Source organism: Phocoena phocoena, chromosome 2 (genome assembly GCF_963924675.1).
Source record: "Phocoena phocoena chromosome 2, mPhoPho1.1, whole genome shotgun sequence".
In the NCBI taxonomy this organism is placed as follows: domain Eukaryota; kingdom Metazoa; phylum Chordata; class Mammalia; order Artiodactyla; family Phocoenidae; genus Phocoena; species Phocoena phocoena.
Window position 1 is genome coordinate 23,846,315 of NC_089220.1, and position 17,919 is coordinate 23,864,233.

The 17,919-nt window shown below is 38.2% G+C and overlaps 1 protein-coding gene across 8 annotated transcripts in view; it reads right to left on the reverse strand.

Annotated features, from left to right (window-relative positions):
- NRXN3 (neurexin 3) overlaps positions 1-17,919 on the reverse strand; it is a 1,619,945-nt gene that overhangs the window by 1,019,860 nt on the left and 582,166 nt on the right. For all 8 annotated transcript variants that reach the window (XM_065871334.1, XM_065871333.1, XM_065871337.1 and 5 more), the window contains one exon: positions 15,716-15,742. In XM_065871334.1, coding sequence (XP_065727406.1) covers positions 15,716-15,742 — 27 coding nt within the window. The remainder of the gene's footprint in view (positions 1-15,715; positions 15,743-17,919) is intronic.

Below are 17,919 nucleotides of genomic sequence, written 5' to 3' on the forward strand. Positions count from 1 at the left end.
CCCAGGGATGCAAGGATTCTGTAATATATGCAAATCAATCAATGTGATACACAACACTAACAAATTGAAGAAGAAAAACCATATGATCATCTCAATAGATGCAGAAAAAGCTTTTGACAAAATTCAACACCCATTTATGAAAAAAACTCTCCAGAAAGTGGGCATAGAGGGACTCTACCTCAACATAATAAAGACCACATAGGACAAACCCACAGCAAACATCATTCTCGGTGGTATAAAACTAAAAGCATTTCCTCTAAGATCAGGAACAAGAAAATGATGTCTACTCTCGCCACTATTATTCAACATAGTTTTGGAAGTGCTAGCCACGGCAATCAGAGAAGAAAAAGAAATAAAAGGAATACAAATTGGAAAAAAAGAAATAAAACTGTCACTGTTTGCAGATGACATGATACTATACATAGAGAATCCTAAAGATGCCACCAGAAAACTACTAGAGCTAATCAATGAATTTGGTAAAGTTGCAGGATACAAAATCAATGCAGAGACTTCTCTTGCATTCTTATACATTAATGATGAAAAATCTGAAAGAGAAACTAAGGAAACACTTCCATTTGCCACTGCAACAAAAAGAATAAAGTACCTAGGAATCAACCTACCTAGGGGGACAAGAGACCTGTATGCAGAAAACTATAAGACACTGAAAGAAATTAAAGATGATACCAACAGATGGAGAGATATACTATGTTCTTGGATTGGAAGAATCAATATTGTGAAAATGACTATTCTACCCAAAGCAATCTACAGATTCAATGCAATCACTATCAAATTACCAATGGCATTTTTTACAGAACTAGAACAAAAAATCTTAAAATCTGTATGGAGACACAAAAGACTCTGAATAGCCAAAGCAGTCTTGAGGGGAAAAAATGGAGCTGGAGGAATCAGACTCCCTGACTTCAGACTATACTACAAAGCTACAGTAATCAAGATAATATGGTACTGGCCCAAAAACATAAACATAGATCAATGGAACAAGATAAAAAGCCCAGAGATAAACCCACGCACCTATGGTCAACTAATCTATGACAAAGGAGGCAAGGATATACGATGGAGAAAAAACAGTCTCTTCAATAAGTGGTGCTGGGAAAACTGGACAGCTACATGTAAAAGAATGAAATTAGAACACTCCCTAACACCATACACAAAAGTAAACTCAAAATGTGTTTTCAAGACCTAAATGTAAGACTGGACACTATAAAACTCCTAGAGGAAAACATAGGGAGAACACTCTTTGACATAAATCACAGCATGATCTTTTTTGATCTGCCTCCTAGAGTAATGGAAATAGAAACAAAAATAAACAAATGAGACCTAATGAAACTTCAAAGCTTTTGCACGGCAAAGGAAACCATAAACAAGACGAAAAGACAACCCTCAGAATGGGAGAAAGTATTTGCAAACGAATCAAAGGACAAAAGATTAATGTCCAAAATATATAAACAGCTCATGTAGCTCAATGTTAGAAAAACGAACAACCCAATCCAAAAATGGGCAGAAGACCTAAATAGACATTTATCCAAAGAAGACATACAGATGGCCAAGAAGCACATGAAAAGCTGCTCAACATCACTAATTATTAGAGAAATGCAAATCAAAACTACAATGTGGTATCACCTCACACCAGTTAGAATGGGCATCATCAGAAAATCTACAAACAACAAATGCCAGAGGGGTGTGGATAAAGGGGAACCCTCTTGCACTGTTGGTGGGAACGTAAACTGATACAGCCACTATGGAGAACAGTATGGACGTTCCTTAAAAAACTAAAAATAGAATTACCATATGATCCAGCAATCCCACTACTGGGCATATACCCAGAGAAACCATAATTCAAAATGACACATGCACCCCAATGTTCACTGCAGCACTATTTACAGTAGCCAGGTCATGGAAGAAACCTAAATGCCCATCGACAGAGGAATGGATAAAGAAGATGTGGTACATATATACAATGGAATATTACTCAGCCATAAAAAGAACAAAATTGGGTCATTTGTAGAGACGCGGATGGACCTAGAGACTGTCATACAGAGTGAAGTAAGTCAGAAAGAGAAAAACAAATATCATATATTAACACATATATGTGGAACCTAGAAAAATGGTACAGATGAACCAGTTTGTAGAGCAGAAATTGAGACACAGACGTAGAGAACAAATGTATGGACACCAAGGGGGGAAAGTGGCTGGGGGGTGGGGGTGGGGGTGCAATGAATTGGGAGATTGGGATTGACATGTATACACTGATGTCTATAAAATTGATGACTAATAAGAATCTGCTATATAAAAAAATAAATAAAATTTTTAAAAAAAATAAAGAAGGGGCTTCCCTGGTGGCGCAGTTGTTGAGAGTCCGCCTGCCGATGCAGGGGACACGGGTTCGTGCCCCGGTCCGGGAAGATCCCACATGCCGCGGAGCGGCTGGGCCCGTGAGCCATGGCCACTGAGCCTGCGCGTCCGGAGCCTGTGCTCCGCAACGGGAGGGGCCAGAACAGTGAGAGGCCCGCGTACCGCAAAAAAAAAAAATAATAAAAAAATAAAGAAGAATTTTATCTTTGAATTTTTTTTTTAAGTGATGTTGAAAGGGAGCCTTCATTCATGCATGGTCCTGGCCCTCAGGATGAGTGCTTGGCCACCCTCTTTTCTACCTTCACCCAGAAAACAACTGCTGCTACTTTCTGTCCTTTGTGCTGAGCCGTTGGGTGGAGTCTTGTGTGACTGTGAGGGTCTGCACTCACCCCATGAGTATCCTCATGCTTGAGGGAGCACATCAGATGGCAAATTTAAGAAAAAGAAAAGAAAAACACCACCACAGTTAGAGAGAGACAGAGTGTTAAAGAAAAGGGTAAGCTTCTTTCCTCCTTTTTTAACAAGGGGTTCACATTTTCATTTTGCACTAGGCTCCACAAATTATATAGATGGTTCTGCCTACTGCATTTAATTATTGTGGGATTATAGAATATATATAACAACTGAAAATATTACATGGCCCAAAATAAATGCTCATTAAACACTGGCCCATTTTTGATGTTTTTGTTTCTTCTGTATATATCTCTTCATAGGCAACCATAAAGGCGTGGCACTTGTACCACTCAGCTTTACCAGGGACAGCTTAACCTCTCTGGCATTAAACTGAACCCTTGATCCTTGTGACTTTGCTAGATGAGGATCCTCACTCTTAATAATATGACCTTACTTGGAGTGAGAGAAAAAGCCCTGAATTCATTTCACACAAGATTCTATACCAGCTGCTACATTAAAACCCTGGAAGTTATCTCGGGCACACTCAGCTTCTTCAAACACTGATTCCTGTCCTATCTCCCGTGAAACATTTTACAAAAGAAGCAATTTCCTTTGAAAAATCAGAAAGGTTAGGCAAGTACCCAGGAGGCCCGGGTAACTGATGTTTCTATTGTTACAAGTTCAAATGATCAACAAGTAATCCAAGCTGTGAGACATGAGGGCCACAGGAGTGACAGCCAGTTTTGGTGCCCGTTTAAATGCTGGGATGAAAATCACATGGTTGGGAGCAAGGCTTCCGTTCAATTATTTTTCTTCTTCATCAAATGATGTTATAGCTATTACTACTAATAATGATGGCTCAGAGAAATTGCCTTAGGGACAAGGGCTAATGAGTAGCAGAGCAGGTGTAACTGAACCCACAAGTTCTTTTCTTCCCACCAGGTAACGCTGCCACCCATGCTGTTGTTGTTTGTTTTTCTGCTCTGAGTAATGTTCCTCATTCTCTTTAGGATCAGTTTGAAGCTTAAAGAGGCCTATAAAAATAATACAGGAAAGAGTATAGATTTCTATCCAGGGTGGGTGAGACATAAAACCTACACAATTTGACATGTACAGAACAATACTGCCCAAAAGCAATTTGTGCTTCCGATGTTTCTTTGAACAATCAAAAGAAGAATCATATCAATTTGAAATCACTTTTCCTCATTTTAAATGTCAGCCTTCTAACATAGTAGTATTTAGTAAGGATTTCTGAAAACATATTTCTCTTTAGGACCTGGACAAATATCCTTAACATGTTAATCTATGGTATTCTAATTGGATCTGCTGAGATTTCCTTCTTTGTAAATATGGAACAATTTTCCTCTTACTAAGTAATCTGTATTCATACATGGAGATTTCTCTTGTCATCCAAAGTTTCAAGTCATTAGGCTTATAATTATTAATGCAATAAATGTGCATTAATGCCAACTATATGTCTGGCACTGGCCAGACAGTGAAGATACAATGACGAATAGGACATTTTCCCAAACTGTGAGGGATCCAAAGATTGGTTCAGGAGGTATACATGTAAGCAAATAAAGCAAAACAAATGTGATGAGACTTCTGAAAGTTGTGCATTCAGGGTACTCTGGAACTTTAGAGATGAACAAACCTAGACATGCCTGAGGAAGGGAAGGCTTCGCATGAGTGGTGACCCCTGAGCTGTCATGAAGGATGAGAAGCAGTTGGCTATGGAGATACAGACAGAAATGGTACACATAAGGTAAAGTGCATAAGGTGAAGCATGGATGCAGAAACGGAGGTATAAGAGAGTTTGGGGAAGTCGGGTAAGCACAATCTGTTTGCTGAGACTAGAGCACTAGGGTCTAATGGAAAGAGATAAAAGACAAGGAATACCAACTAGGCATCTGGCACATGGAGGATGACTCAGCAATTAGCTGTTATGGCATTCCAACACCACCCTCTTCTTAGTCATCCCTATGTCTGTGATAATTCCTAATTCATCCTCTATGCATCCCTAAATGCCAAGTACCTTCCTGTCACAGAATTAAGCAGTGCCTTAGAGACTAGTTATGAATAAGAACGGGACACTAATATGTCTATAAAGCTGAGGTGAGGAAGCCTGACTCCGGAAAGGTCAAGGTTACAGAAAGACTAACCTAAAAGCTAAAGAAATAGGATTTATTAGTTTCTAGATGCAGCGTCTTTCGTGGGACCATTAGCCCTTGTCCTGGAGTGCTGATTGCATTCATTTAAGCATCAACATGTCAGCATCTGAGCTGGAGAGGCAACATGTGCGGTCATGAGGAGCACAGCATTGGGGTCAGATATACTGAAGGTGAGGCCAGGCAAAGCGTTTCACATGATTAAGTCTCATGTCTAAAATGAGGATAATAACACCTTATAAGACCATGGTGAAGATTAAACAAGATCATGCAAGCAAACTGCTCATCTCAGAGCCTGGCAGGCAGAAAACAATCTTGGCTATAATTTTTACTGTAACTAGTAGCCATTTGTAAAGTCGATCACTTTATATAACAATAGCAAAGGTTTAAAATTTGTTATTGCAAATGTCCTTGTATATGGACTTAGCAGCATCCATTTTTGCTGTAAAAAAGGAAGAAAAGCATTCAGGGAAAATTTGTCAAGGGGAAAGAATGGGGTTGTGTCTTCACTTAGTGTTCAATTTTCTTGCCTTTGAGATGTCAATCATGAGATTCTCATTCTACCAGGTATGTAGGGGTATGGATAAACTCAGTCATGGATAAGTACCTGGGCACTTTACCTAGTTATTAGGGTAATAGAACACCTAGCTTTTCTATTTCTGATAATCAGCAAGTTTTTTTTTTAATTGGTTCCTTTATCAAATAGGGAGTTTGCTTATAAATAACAATCAGTGAATCAAACAGTTAAGTTAAACATTCCAACTATTGACAGGTATACAATATGACTTTAATTTCAACTGTGAATTTCTTCTTATAAGGAGATGGCAAGCCTTCTCTAGCCATCCCCTAGGCCAATGGCTTCACCATATTGTCTTTATTCACCTTCTACTGTGTTTTTTTTTTCTTTGTGAGATCAGAAAGATACAGAATTTTTCTACAGCGATAGAACACATTCCTCTTATGCTACTCCATTACAAATACTCATGTGTGTCCTTTCTCTTGGTCTTTGCCTACTTTGCACACATTATGTTGTTGCCATCTGCTGCTTCGGCTCCTTTCCTGTTTTCTGTCTCTGCTTCTCTCACCACCCCACTCCTGGGGGCATCCTCCTTTCGGTCAGTGGGGTAGTTCCTTCTCCTTGGAAGGAAAAGGGCTTCCTGACAGACTGTCACAGGAAAACCACTCAGAGGAAATAGACAGCCCTTCTTCTCTCCACCTTGAAACATTTCTAATTTTCTTACTTTTTATTTTCTTAAGAACAGAGGAATAGCCCCCTGTTTATTGTTTTAGATTTTATCCTGCCCACACTTGTGGGTAACATGAATTTCATTTCTCTGTCATCTCTTAGACTTCAGAACTAAACTTCACTCCATTCATAATGCTGTTCACCCAACAACCAAGAGTTTAGGTCACCATATCCTTCCTAATTTGGTATCTTTGCAGTGGTTTACCCCCCCACCCTGCATTTTTTAAAACTAATTCTGAAGAAAACCATGTCTCGTAGCATCACTAAAAGACTACAACTTAGGTGACAAATGGTGTTCATTTGATTAAGAATCAGAAAATGAAAATTTTGAAGACTCATGCCTGCCACTAATCACCCTGAGACCTTATGCAATGCACACACCTTCCACAAGCCTTGGCTTCCCCGTTTGTAATATGTTAATATTTAAATATATGCCCCCGACAGGCCTACTGGGAGGATCCTGAGCTCATAACCGTTCAAAGACTTTGCTTCAGGGGATATGATCTCTATTACATTTTGTCTCTCTTTTAGAACACAGGCCTTTTAACGTTTTCCTATTGCAATATAATGTCAGCCATTCAGGAAGACTTAGATTACTATAACTAAGCACCATATACCTCTTGCTTTCACAAGGCTTTTGGGATGACAGCAAAATTGTTTTGTATACAAATATTATATAATCAGATTTACTCTGAAACAACTTCATTTTCAGAAGGAAAATGTAAACATCCCCTTTAAGATTTATTTCTCCAACTTCTAATAAACATCCAGTTAGAAAGCCTTGTGATTTTAGTCACTTAATCAATAGAACAGCCAGAAAATTACTCTGTTTCTTTCAGAAGCAACATCCCCTGGTGTCTAAGTTTTCTTCCCAAAATTGATTCTAAAACTGAGAAAAACTCTGTTGAGATGCTCTGAATCAGTAGGGAGACTTGCACTTTGTGGTTAACTGTTCCAGGAATTCTGTAATTCAAATTATAATCTTCTCCTAAATAATGTATGAGTGAAACCTGCTGCACTATATATACTATCTAGTGAAAAGCAACAAAAAAGAAGTATATTCACTGATGCATTTATCTTGTTATCAAACAGGAATAAAGGGTTTGGTTGGTAATGTTAACTTGCCAAATGGTTACTACACGTACTACACCTCATTGATAAAGTGATCCTTCCTAATTTTCAAAATATAAACTGTTCCTAAATATAAACTGTGCCTAATACTTAGCGAACCTGTCACCTTGTCAACCTTACTGCAGCAATTAGACAAATAAAATGGATCAGAGTATAAAAAGACATTTTCAAACTGTAGAAGAAAAAACAGAAACACCATTTATAGTCAAAATTACAGCGCCTGAAACATCAGCTGTTGACGTTTTGTATGGCTCTAAGCAGGTGGTCAGATGCAGGAGGACAAGCCAAAACAGAAAAAGGAAAATAAGGAAAAAGACGTGACTAAGGAGACCCAGTGTTCAGGGCCTCAGCACTAGGAACATACATACATTGTGAAAAAAAGAAACCATTATGTTGAATGGAATACTGAAATGAACAATTGCTGAATAAAATCTATGAGAAACTCATCTGGATTTTAAAGGTACATACATCTGAGTTTCAATTTCCCTAAGAGAAACAGAAAATGAGGGGGAAATGGGTGTGTGCCTAGTCTATGAGGATTCCTTCTGCATTTTCCTTGGAAATCCACAGTATAAATCCCTAAAACTGACATCAACACCTGGAACCCAGTTAACTCTCAGTAAATGATCATCGAATAAGTGAACAAAGAGTGACAACATGTAATATTTACTGATACACATTCACCTTCCTTCATGAAATTCTTCTGACTCCAACCAAAGCGTGGACAACTTGGATTTCATGAAAACCTTCATTTTGTCTGAAATTCCCTGCTTTACAGAGAAAATAATATTTATTCTTTCAGATTATTAGGGATAAAAGAACAAATTCACTCCAGTTATTTTTTTCTTCCTTTTAGAATGACAACAAAACAAAGAGTTGTAGTTTATATTTTTCTGGCTTGTATCTCTGTATCGATCCCTAAGAGTATTTGTAAAAATAATAAATTAAGGTAGAGAAATGGGTACAATTCATTACCTCAGTGACTTAATTATTTTTTAAGTATACACTATGTCCAAGGTAGCTTCAGGTCATGAAAATCCTACAGTGGCCAGATATCAGCATAAAAATTTTAGGCTGTGTTGACATAAGATATCACTATATGTATGTACATATCTCCAAACTATGTACACTAATTTCATGGAAAAGTACAGTGGCTTGAACTGTGATTGTAAACAGTTCTAGGAGTCTACATTGCCGCTCTTGCCAGACAGTTCAGTTCACCATAGATCATTCCTAAATTGGCACGGTGTTTGCTCTTTTTTAGGATGTTCAGATAGAGAAATTTTACGCCTTTATCAACCTTTTCTAGAATTCAATAACTCTATCAACCTTGCTTATATCTATATTCTTCGTGAAGTGTGTTTTTAACTTCTTTGTTTTTTCCATCTCCTTTGCTATTTCTTCTGCTTCTTCCTTTTATGAGACAAAACACTCTCCTTGGGAAGCCACTTATTTATAATATAATGCTTCAATCTCACTTCTATCTACTCTTTAATTGGGTGCTTGATCCCAATCCCTTTATCCTTTCTAAAATCCAGATGGATTACAAATGTTAAAATACCTTCCTGAGTGGACTTTTCCATACCAGGAGCCCACTGTACATAAGAGAAGCAGACCAAAAAGTGATAGATTTGCATGTTAGAGCCCAGGGATCAGTTTCAAATCACAGAAAAAGTGGTCTTAGCTAAAGCCACTGAAAGAGATGTTCCTTCTTCTTTTTTTCTCTATTTTAACCTGTGCTCAAAGGACATTCTCAGAATTTGGGGATGGATGGTACTGTAGTTCTAACTGCTAAATGGTCATTAATTCTCTACTTCTCTGGGCATCATGTATAAATCTGATAAGGCCTGAACCACCAGCCTTTGTGTATGTGTATGGAATATGTGTAATTTCAATTACCCAAAAGTCCACATGTGAATCTCTTAACATACTGACTTATGCTATGCCTCAACAAACTGGTTGAAACCAAAATACAAGATCTCCTAAGAAGGGGATGACTCTCTTCTCCTCTTGGTGATCTAGCCCTCCTTTCTCACAATGGTTTGAATAAACTTGATGACTTTTAAATCCATGCCAGGAATGTGTCAAGGAAGCCAGACAGACAGTAATGTTCTTAGCCAGAAATCTGTACCCTTGCTGCAAAAACTCTAATTTCTCTGACTCTCTTTTATTTTAGTTCCTGTTTAGATTATACAAAATTGATATTAGAAGATATTAAAGTCACAAATATGATATCACTGAATCATATCTGTGCACTTTAAAGATAATATTTTCATTTTAGAACACTATTAAGCTTTCATTAAAATGATATCAGAGTCTCCAAGACAAAAACAGAAGAACTCATGAAACCAAAATACTTTCATTAGTTCTGGGTTAACATCAAGTATTTGTTTATCATAATGCACTGAGGGGGAAAAAAAGCCAATGTGATGTTCTCATCAACAGTATTAGTAATGCTATTGATGCAGAATCCAATGCAACTTTGATGGCCTTGAAAAGAGTTTATTATTGCCCTGAGTAATAGACTGAAGGAAGTAGGATGCTCATTTTACAGGCATCTATTAAGCTACCAAGAATGGCTTTAAGAATACATAGGTATCCATTCTTGAACAAAAACAGTTCTCAAAAGATCATCTTTTCAGGTGAAATACTCTGCTAGTACAAGTCATCCTCATCATCACCAAAACCATCACCATCACCACACATTTAGCACGTTACGTTCTAGCTTCTGTTCTTACTCAAAGACGCAGATACTATAATTATGCACATTTTACAATTGAGGAAACTGAGGATTAAAGTAAATTGTCCACAGACACAAAACTCATTAGTGGTATAGAAAGGGTTGAACCCAGCCTACCTTTGTAATATTCAATGTTCATTTAGGAAGCATCCTACTATCACAGTCAAATCTGCCTGTTATTGATACTATGAATAAACGTACATGTGAGGTATTTTATATGTCACAAGAAATATAAAACATTCCAAAGAGAAACAAAATTATGTGTTATCTTTTAAAATTCAGGTTTCAGTAAAAGTTGAAGTACACCACAATCATTCCATAAAGAAATATGAAGTCTCAGGTGTGATGTTGATAGTTGGATAAAGAATAATACATTATCGGATATAAGATTCTGCTTTGTGATTTTTTTCCATCTTCAATAAAACTCTACTAAGAGAAGTAGTATGATCAGGCTGACAGCAATGGTGATCCAAATCTTGGAACGGATACCAGAGAGGTTCTACAGTTTCCTTTGCAGAGACTTAATAATGAAGAAGTCAGCCTCCTGGTTGACCTGAGGAGGTAAGTGTTTCTGAGTTAAAGGGATAAGCTCAACAAGTCAGCTCTGGGATTTCTAGGTGAAGGAGGCCTAAAGATGATGTCACTTATTCTGGTACCACAGACAGGGAAGACAGAGAAAAAGAGAAGAAAACCAGAAGTCTAGTGTAATAAATTTTAATGCCTAAATTAAGCAAGAACCACCCACACCCCCCTGACTTTGCCAAAACACTGGCATTGAGTCTGCCTGGAAACCCAAAGCAGAGAAGCGAAGGCAAAAAGCAAAAAACAGGTGCGAGGCAGAGCAAGTGCAAGAGAAGGAATATTTAGTAAATACTAGTAGCTTTCAGAGGTATGGTTTGGAGATATAGAACATCCTTGTGATGTTATTTTCTTGCAGCTCTTATATTACTGTGCATCTCTATGATTCAAAGATAACAGAGTCTGTGGGAAGTGGACAAGATTATAAAACCTGTTCTCAGACACAAATGACTACATTGTGGCACTTCATTGTTTTAAGGTCAATATATTTTTGTACGTCAAAGAAGGAAAAAATTAATCTTATCACAGGTAAATTAGTAAGGTCTCAAGTTCAAAGTAACTGGGGGGAGCTCTACATATACCTAAATAGTCAGGCATATACACAAAACTCACGATTTCCTCACAACTTTCATGTGATATATGCCCTCCTTTCCAGAAAGATTGAGAGAATGGCCACACACAGAGGAATTAGCCTTTGAGAGAGAAAGACTGGAAAAAAGCGGGAAACTGACATTCATTAATTTGTGTTCACTATATCCGTTCATACTATACTCATTTAATCAATATGAGGTCACTGTTTTCATTCATACAGCACACAGCTTAAAAGGGATGGGATGAAGGAGGGGCTAGGAAATCACAGGGCAGAGTCACAATCAGACAAGGTTCAAGACGACAAACCATTTTACAGACTGTCATTTGAGCAAACACCCACGAGATCAACAAGAAGTTCATACCTGTTTTCAGAACTGCATGCCTCTTAGGTACTGCCAGCCTCATGGAACTGGAACCATAGGAATGAGTGATTTCCTCCAGAAATTCCCAGAAAGCAGCCCTGTTTTCTTTAGCTGTGCTCCAGGTCACCCTGGAGTTCAATCCACCATGATGACTGCCAACTCTGTTGCTCTTTCGCAGTTTTAAAGTCAGTTCTAAATTGGAAATTTCCTTACTACTTATTTTGAAATATCCCTGGCAGATGAATCAAACACAGCATATCCCCAATTCAACCAAAGACTTTGATTGGCACAGTCTCTAATAAATGTTTGGTGATAACAGCCTGAGAAGAGTTTATGGTGTGGTATCCTTGCAGGATTTGGAGAGCAGGGGTAGTAATATTTGGAATGAGTAATGATAAGTATATCATAGATATTATGGGGAAAGACGAAGTACTGGAAAAGAGAAAGTAAGAAAGGGAGAAAGGCAGAGAACCTGATTAGAAAATTGTTTCTGCTTCTTGGAAACCCTTGTCATGGAGCTGTGTCAGTTACTGACAGAAGGGCCAGCCAAGAAAGCCAAAAGGAAAAAGGCTTTTGTCTTGTGATCACTGCCCTCTATCATGTCCAGTTGTTTTCTCCTCACACTGGAAGATGGTCCTTCTTCATGTTCTTCTTGCCATTAAAAAGACAGTCACACAAACCCTTGGAAATAGCCATTTCCCTGAACGAACAATATTTTGAGGCAGATGAACAGGAAAAAAAAAAAAACAGATGATGTCATTCAGTATGTTACCTGACTGACTTTTCACAGAACAGGCATTCTAAAAAAGAATTAACTGGAAAAATTCATGAACTTATATACAAACTTAAAGTTTAATTCACTATGTCCCTTCAAGAGAAAAAAGTTTTGTGTTGCAACTTGAGCAATTACACCCTATGACAGCTACTGAAATGCCAGCTGGAGCTCAGGAGTAAGTGGAAAGTCCTTCCCTCTCACACTCAGGCTGCAAATCAATCTCACTTCTTGTACTCTTCCAGTGAAAGACTGTGTAAGAGACAGGATCCACACAACTTGAGATTACAGAAACAACTTGAGATTCTATAACAGGTTGAACTATGAACTCTGATAGGTATGTGAGAAGAGGGGTTTAGAAGTTCTAGTCACCTGTACCTGTTTTATCTCCTAATTTAGTTGTATAGTCTTCTCAAACTTTTCTACCCAAGTGCCAATAATGGTGGGAATGGAATAGAGAAGATACACAATAAAAATGATAGGACTTTGAATTCTTCTGTTTTTTTCTTAAAACATAAGAATAAGATTTATCTATTAAATAAGATTCATGTTTATTTGCATTCTTCTGCATCATATATCACCTTGCTTTCAATTCAAGTTTTTACTCCAAATCAACAATGCACTTCAAGAAAATGTATCACATATACTTTGTGACTCTACATTACCCTGGGTACACATCTATACACCTCAGCATTAAAGGACTTAGATTAGTTTGAAGAGCTTGTGTTTTGTTTTGTTTCTATTCAACCCCTGTGCAACTAGTGGGCACTATGTATTCTTTCTCTGATGCTTTCACCAAAACTAACTTCCTTAGTATGTTAAAGATTTATCATGAGAATTCAAAATTGATTTTTCAAAATCCAATCTTCGCTTTTTACCTAAATATTGATTTAAGCCAGTTATATTCTTTCTATTCTGTGATCGAAGTCGGGAACGCATCTTTGCCGTGTGCAATTCCTCTCGATGCTGCTTTTGGTGGCTCTGAATAGAAAATCTTTTATCAGGCTTAGAAAATCTGCTGGCATCTGTGTCCTGGATAAGAATCACTGTATTCCCAGGAGAAAGAATTTGGGAACTTGTCTTATGATGACTCTCCATGGCTGATCAGATGGAATATATGGGATTAAATGTAAGATAAAGTATGGATAGAACACAAAAAGCAGGCCCTGATACCCTGATCAAATAACTCCCTCAGTTCTCTGTTCTGCAAATAAGTCTCTGAAGCCAGAAGGTGCCAGATTCAACTTTGGAAGACGTTCTCCACCTTCATGCTCAGCTTTCATCTTATTTCCTTCTGGAAACTAATGCAAAAGGAAAAGAAAAAGTTTTCTATAGATATGCTATATTTTTTTAAGAAGCCAGACACAGATGACTACATGTTATATGATTCCATTTATACAAAATGCCCAGAAAAGGCAGGTTTATAGAGACAAAAGCAGACCAACAGCTGTCTAGGAGTATGGGTAGGAGAAGGGATTAACTGCAAAAGGACATAAGAGAAATTTGGGGAGTGTTGGAAATGTTCTAAAATGTGAATATGGTGATATCTGGACAACCCTAGAAATTTAATAAAAATCACTGAACTGTAGGCTTACAATGGATGAACTCTGTGGTATGGAAATTATGTATCAATAAAGCTGCTTAAAGAAAGAGAAAATGCCAGTCTTTAGAGAAAAAGGATGTTTCAATTAGACTTGTAATGATCTAAATATCATGAGAAATTTCTGGCTAATCAGAAATATTTAAACACAGCAATACAGGACACTGCTTAAATTAACTGAAAGTGACACCAGGACAAGCAGAAAGCACTGTGCTCTAGGAAGCTGTTGTTTATATCAATGTTTTACATTTCTTTTTGCTGTTGTTGTTGTTGATTTATATGGAACATTTGCCACCCAGAAGTGGATGTGGGCTTCATTAGTTTGTCATCCTGATAATATATCTCCCAAGAAAGAAGGTTAAACCAGCTAACATCTTTAAAATTTTTAGAAGGATGGGACAAACAGGTAAATGAAATGTAAGAGGCTATCTCCTTTTCTGAGTTTGTTCCTACAGAAAGACCCTAGCAAGGAAAGCAGCAAAAAATCAGGAGATAATACTGAGAATCATGTGTGTCAGATGCTCAATCAATCCAGTTTTGTCTTCCTGGTCCACAGGAAGACTGTATTTCCCAGTTTCCTCTGAGTTTAAGATGGAACCATGTCTGACAAAATATAAGCAGAAGCGATGTATGGCATTTTCAGGCAAGGCAATAAAACATATTGCATAACTATTCAAGCTCTCTCTCTCTTCCCTACAGATAGAACGGGAAGTGAAAAACTCCAAGGTTGTTGAACCCAACTCATGGAAGAATCTTAGATGCCTGAATTACTTCTTTGAAGACAGCTGACCAGGAGAGCTGCTCAACTGGCATTGGACTTTGCCCGAACAAGAAAGAAAGCTTTTTTGTTGAGCCATTGAAATGCTGGGATTGTCTGTTGTAGCTTATCACCCTAACCAATTATCCTAGTTGCTTAACTGTTATTTAATTGCCTTAACTAATATGACACACTATAGAGCTCAAAGTATATTTCTTCCTTTCTTCCTTTTATCACCTAGTTCTACTCTTTCCCTCATGCCCATCTTTCCTCTTTCTCCTCCTATTGCCCTACTTCGTGACTCCAGTTAAGGTGCACTTCTGAGACAGAGGAAGAAATGCGTGAGTAGTATTCAGCCCGTTCCTCCTTAAGACCCTTCTTCAAGAGGTGGAATATTTGAATGGAATGAGGTAAAAATAATAGTCTGCCATTCTTTATTCAGAAGAGCTAGAATGTATCTCAAGTCTTTGGTTAAAATGTTGCATTATTACCAAGAGCAATGCTTTGCCCACCCTCCTTAGGGGAAAAAAAAAAAAAAACCTACAGCGATAAATGCCAAGAAACAAATGTCAGAGTTGGCAGCCACCTTGTGGGTCATGAACTTTGCTTTCATTTTCTGAAGCTTTTGGTAGTGGAGAAGTGCATTCTGGTTGCTCTAATGCTTTTTGTCCACCCCTGAGAGTTATTTTCCCAAAACAACAAATTACCATTTCAATTCATTTTCAAACTATGTCATTATCCAGGTACCCTTTCCTCCTTTTCCGCATATAGAACAAATGCAAGGAAAGAAGAGAGGACCTGCCGCAATTCCGAAACCACACCCTGGGCCACACTCAGCCCAAACCATCACCCCAGCCCTTCAGCTTGTCAACCCCAGTTCCCCCCAACTCCACTGTCAAAAAATAAAATAATTCAAATAAAAAACAGCTCATAAAACAGTAAACAAAATAAAGTCAGTTTTCTTTTTTTTTTTAAAGAACAAAATGAAACTTGAGGGAAAACTTACTGGAGTTACAGTTTATCCTGATACAGTCTAGATGGGGAAAAATAAATGAAAGATGAAATTGCATCCTTCAAGGTAACAGCTGCAGACATCCAAAAACAATCAGTCCACCCTTCCGGGGACAGACACACGCAAGAAATGTGGCCATTTTATATATATATATACAGTATGCACAAGTTTAAGGGTGGGTGTATATGTACAGTATATTGTAAAGTTGGATACATATATATATACACACACACACATATATATATACACGTATGTATAGAGATATATACTGGTATACATATATATCCACAATAGACACTGAGTAGGCTTCTTTTTTTTCTTTCAAAAATCCTATTCACTTACATAAAGTATTTCAAAACTGGACTTTGAAATATTAATTTTGTTAAACTTGGAAAATACTGCAAAAATTTCCCCACCAAATGTAGGTTTTAGTTGGTTTCTCTCTACAGCTGGTTTTTCTTAAAATTTATCTTTAAAAGTACCATCAAGACAATTTTTGTTTTAGTATTTCAAAGATATATCACCAGTCTGACATATCGTATCATTTTAACAAATCTGTCCATGAAGTTTCTCAGTGTAGTATTTAACCCTTTCTCTTTTTCTAAAACCAAACTCCCTCCACCCTCTCTCCTCAGGTCAGGCCCCAAATGCTATAGAAATTTATGCAGGCAGATTTGCCGTTATCCTCAGAGGTAAGGAAAGGGTTAACACCACCTGGTCATTTTCTGTCATAAAATGGCCACTTGCAAACAGCTAACCGCACAAACACCCATCCCAGATTTTAGAGAGGTGGGCTCGGGTGCTGGCTAAAAGGAGTTTTATGATGTTATCATAATTGATTGGGGTCTCTGCTGTGGTTTCAAAGGCCCCCAGACCAACCCCCTCATGAAGCCCATCTCCGTCTTCCTGCCTGAATGCTCAGACTGAATCAAGCGCCCACAGCATTTGAGGAGAAGGCGAGACAGGCACATGGGGAGGAGGTCTTGGGCACCTTTGACATCCTACCTATTTCCCTCTGTGATCCTGCATCTTGAAGAAAGAAAATTCTTTTTTTTTAATGGGAAAGAGAGGGAATAAAGCTTGGCTAATTTTCTTGTGCTGGTCACCAGACAAGGTATTTTGTGTCAGAGATCAGAGTATCTATCCTTTTATTAATATCTGTTTGGAGTCAGGGACACACAGCATAAAAGGTATAGAGCAGAGTCAATGGGTGTTAGTAGGGGTTGGGAAGAATGGTCAGAGAAATGTCTCAGGTTAACTGTTACCAGGCTTCCCAGTTGAACCTAAGTTTGGTTTTCAATTGTGGGAATTCCTATAAGAATTTGTTTAAAGCCAGACATTAAAAGGTAGAAGTAAAATGATAAAGAAAAGGAGAAAATTACAGGAAAAAAATACAGTTAGAAACTGTGCTTTTCTTCTAGCTAAGGTTAACCCAATAGTTTTGGAGGACTTGTGGAAGATAATGCCACGATTTGAATTTCCTGAAGTAAACCATTTTAAGCAAGTGAGAAAGAAACCAGTGGCAAATGACAGGGCAGAATGAAACTACGTGAATCCAGATAGGAGCAATTTATAACACCCAAGCATTCTGAGGAAGGGGGCAGGAAGCTTATTTGTTCCCCAGAAGAACATCTCTTGAGAAAAATCTGGGTTTGGTTTCGTGCGGTTAGGTTTGTCATGTGTCGTCAACCGCAACAGAAAAGTGGGAGCAAACAGCCCTGGAGCAACTGGTACGATCACCGGACAGAGGAGGCCATGCCCCTGGTGAGGACTGGGGAAGGGGAGGGCAGGGAGGGAGGAAGAAGTGGGGCCTCAGCTTGCCGGTTCGCCTACCATCACCCGAGGCTGGAGAAATGCCCCTCACTGATGGATTCAAGAAAGAGGGGAAGCAGAAGTATGGGCGTGCTTCAGAGAAGGAAAGGGAAAGAGTGAGCCTAAAGCAACAACCCCAAGAACTTTAAACAAGAAGTGGTTTTCTGCTTTGGTTTCTGTGCTGCTGAGGATTTATTCTTAGTCAAGGACCTGGTCTAGGCAGAGGTGCTGGGTTGGGCTTGTCCTTCTGGGTTCACTCAAGTGATTCCATGAACTGAATGGTGTCTTTAAAACAAGGTGAGGACTTGCAGCTTTCAAGACAGCAGACAATTGGGTATGTTAAGTCAAGAAGTGAAAAATTATTTTGCTACTTTACTTGAAGAATA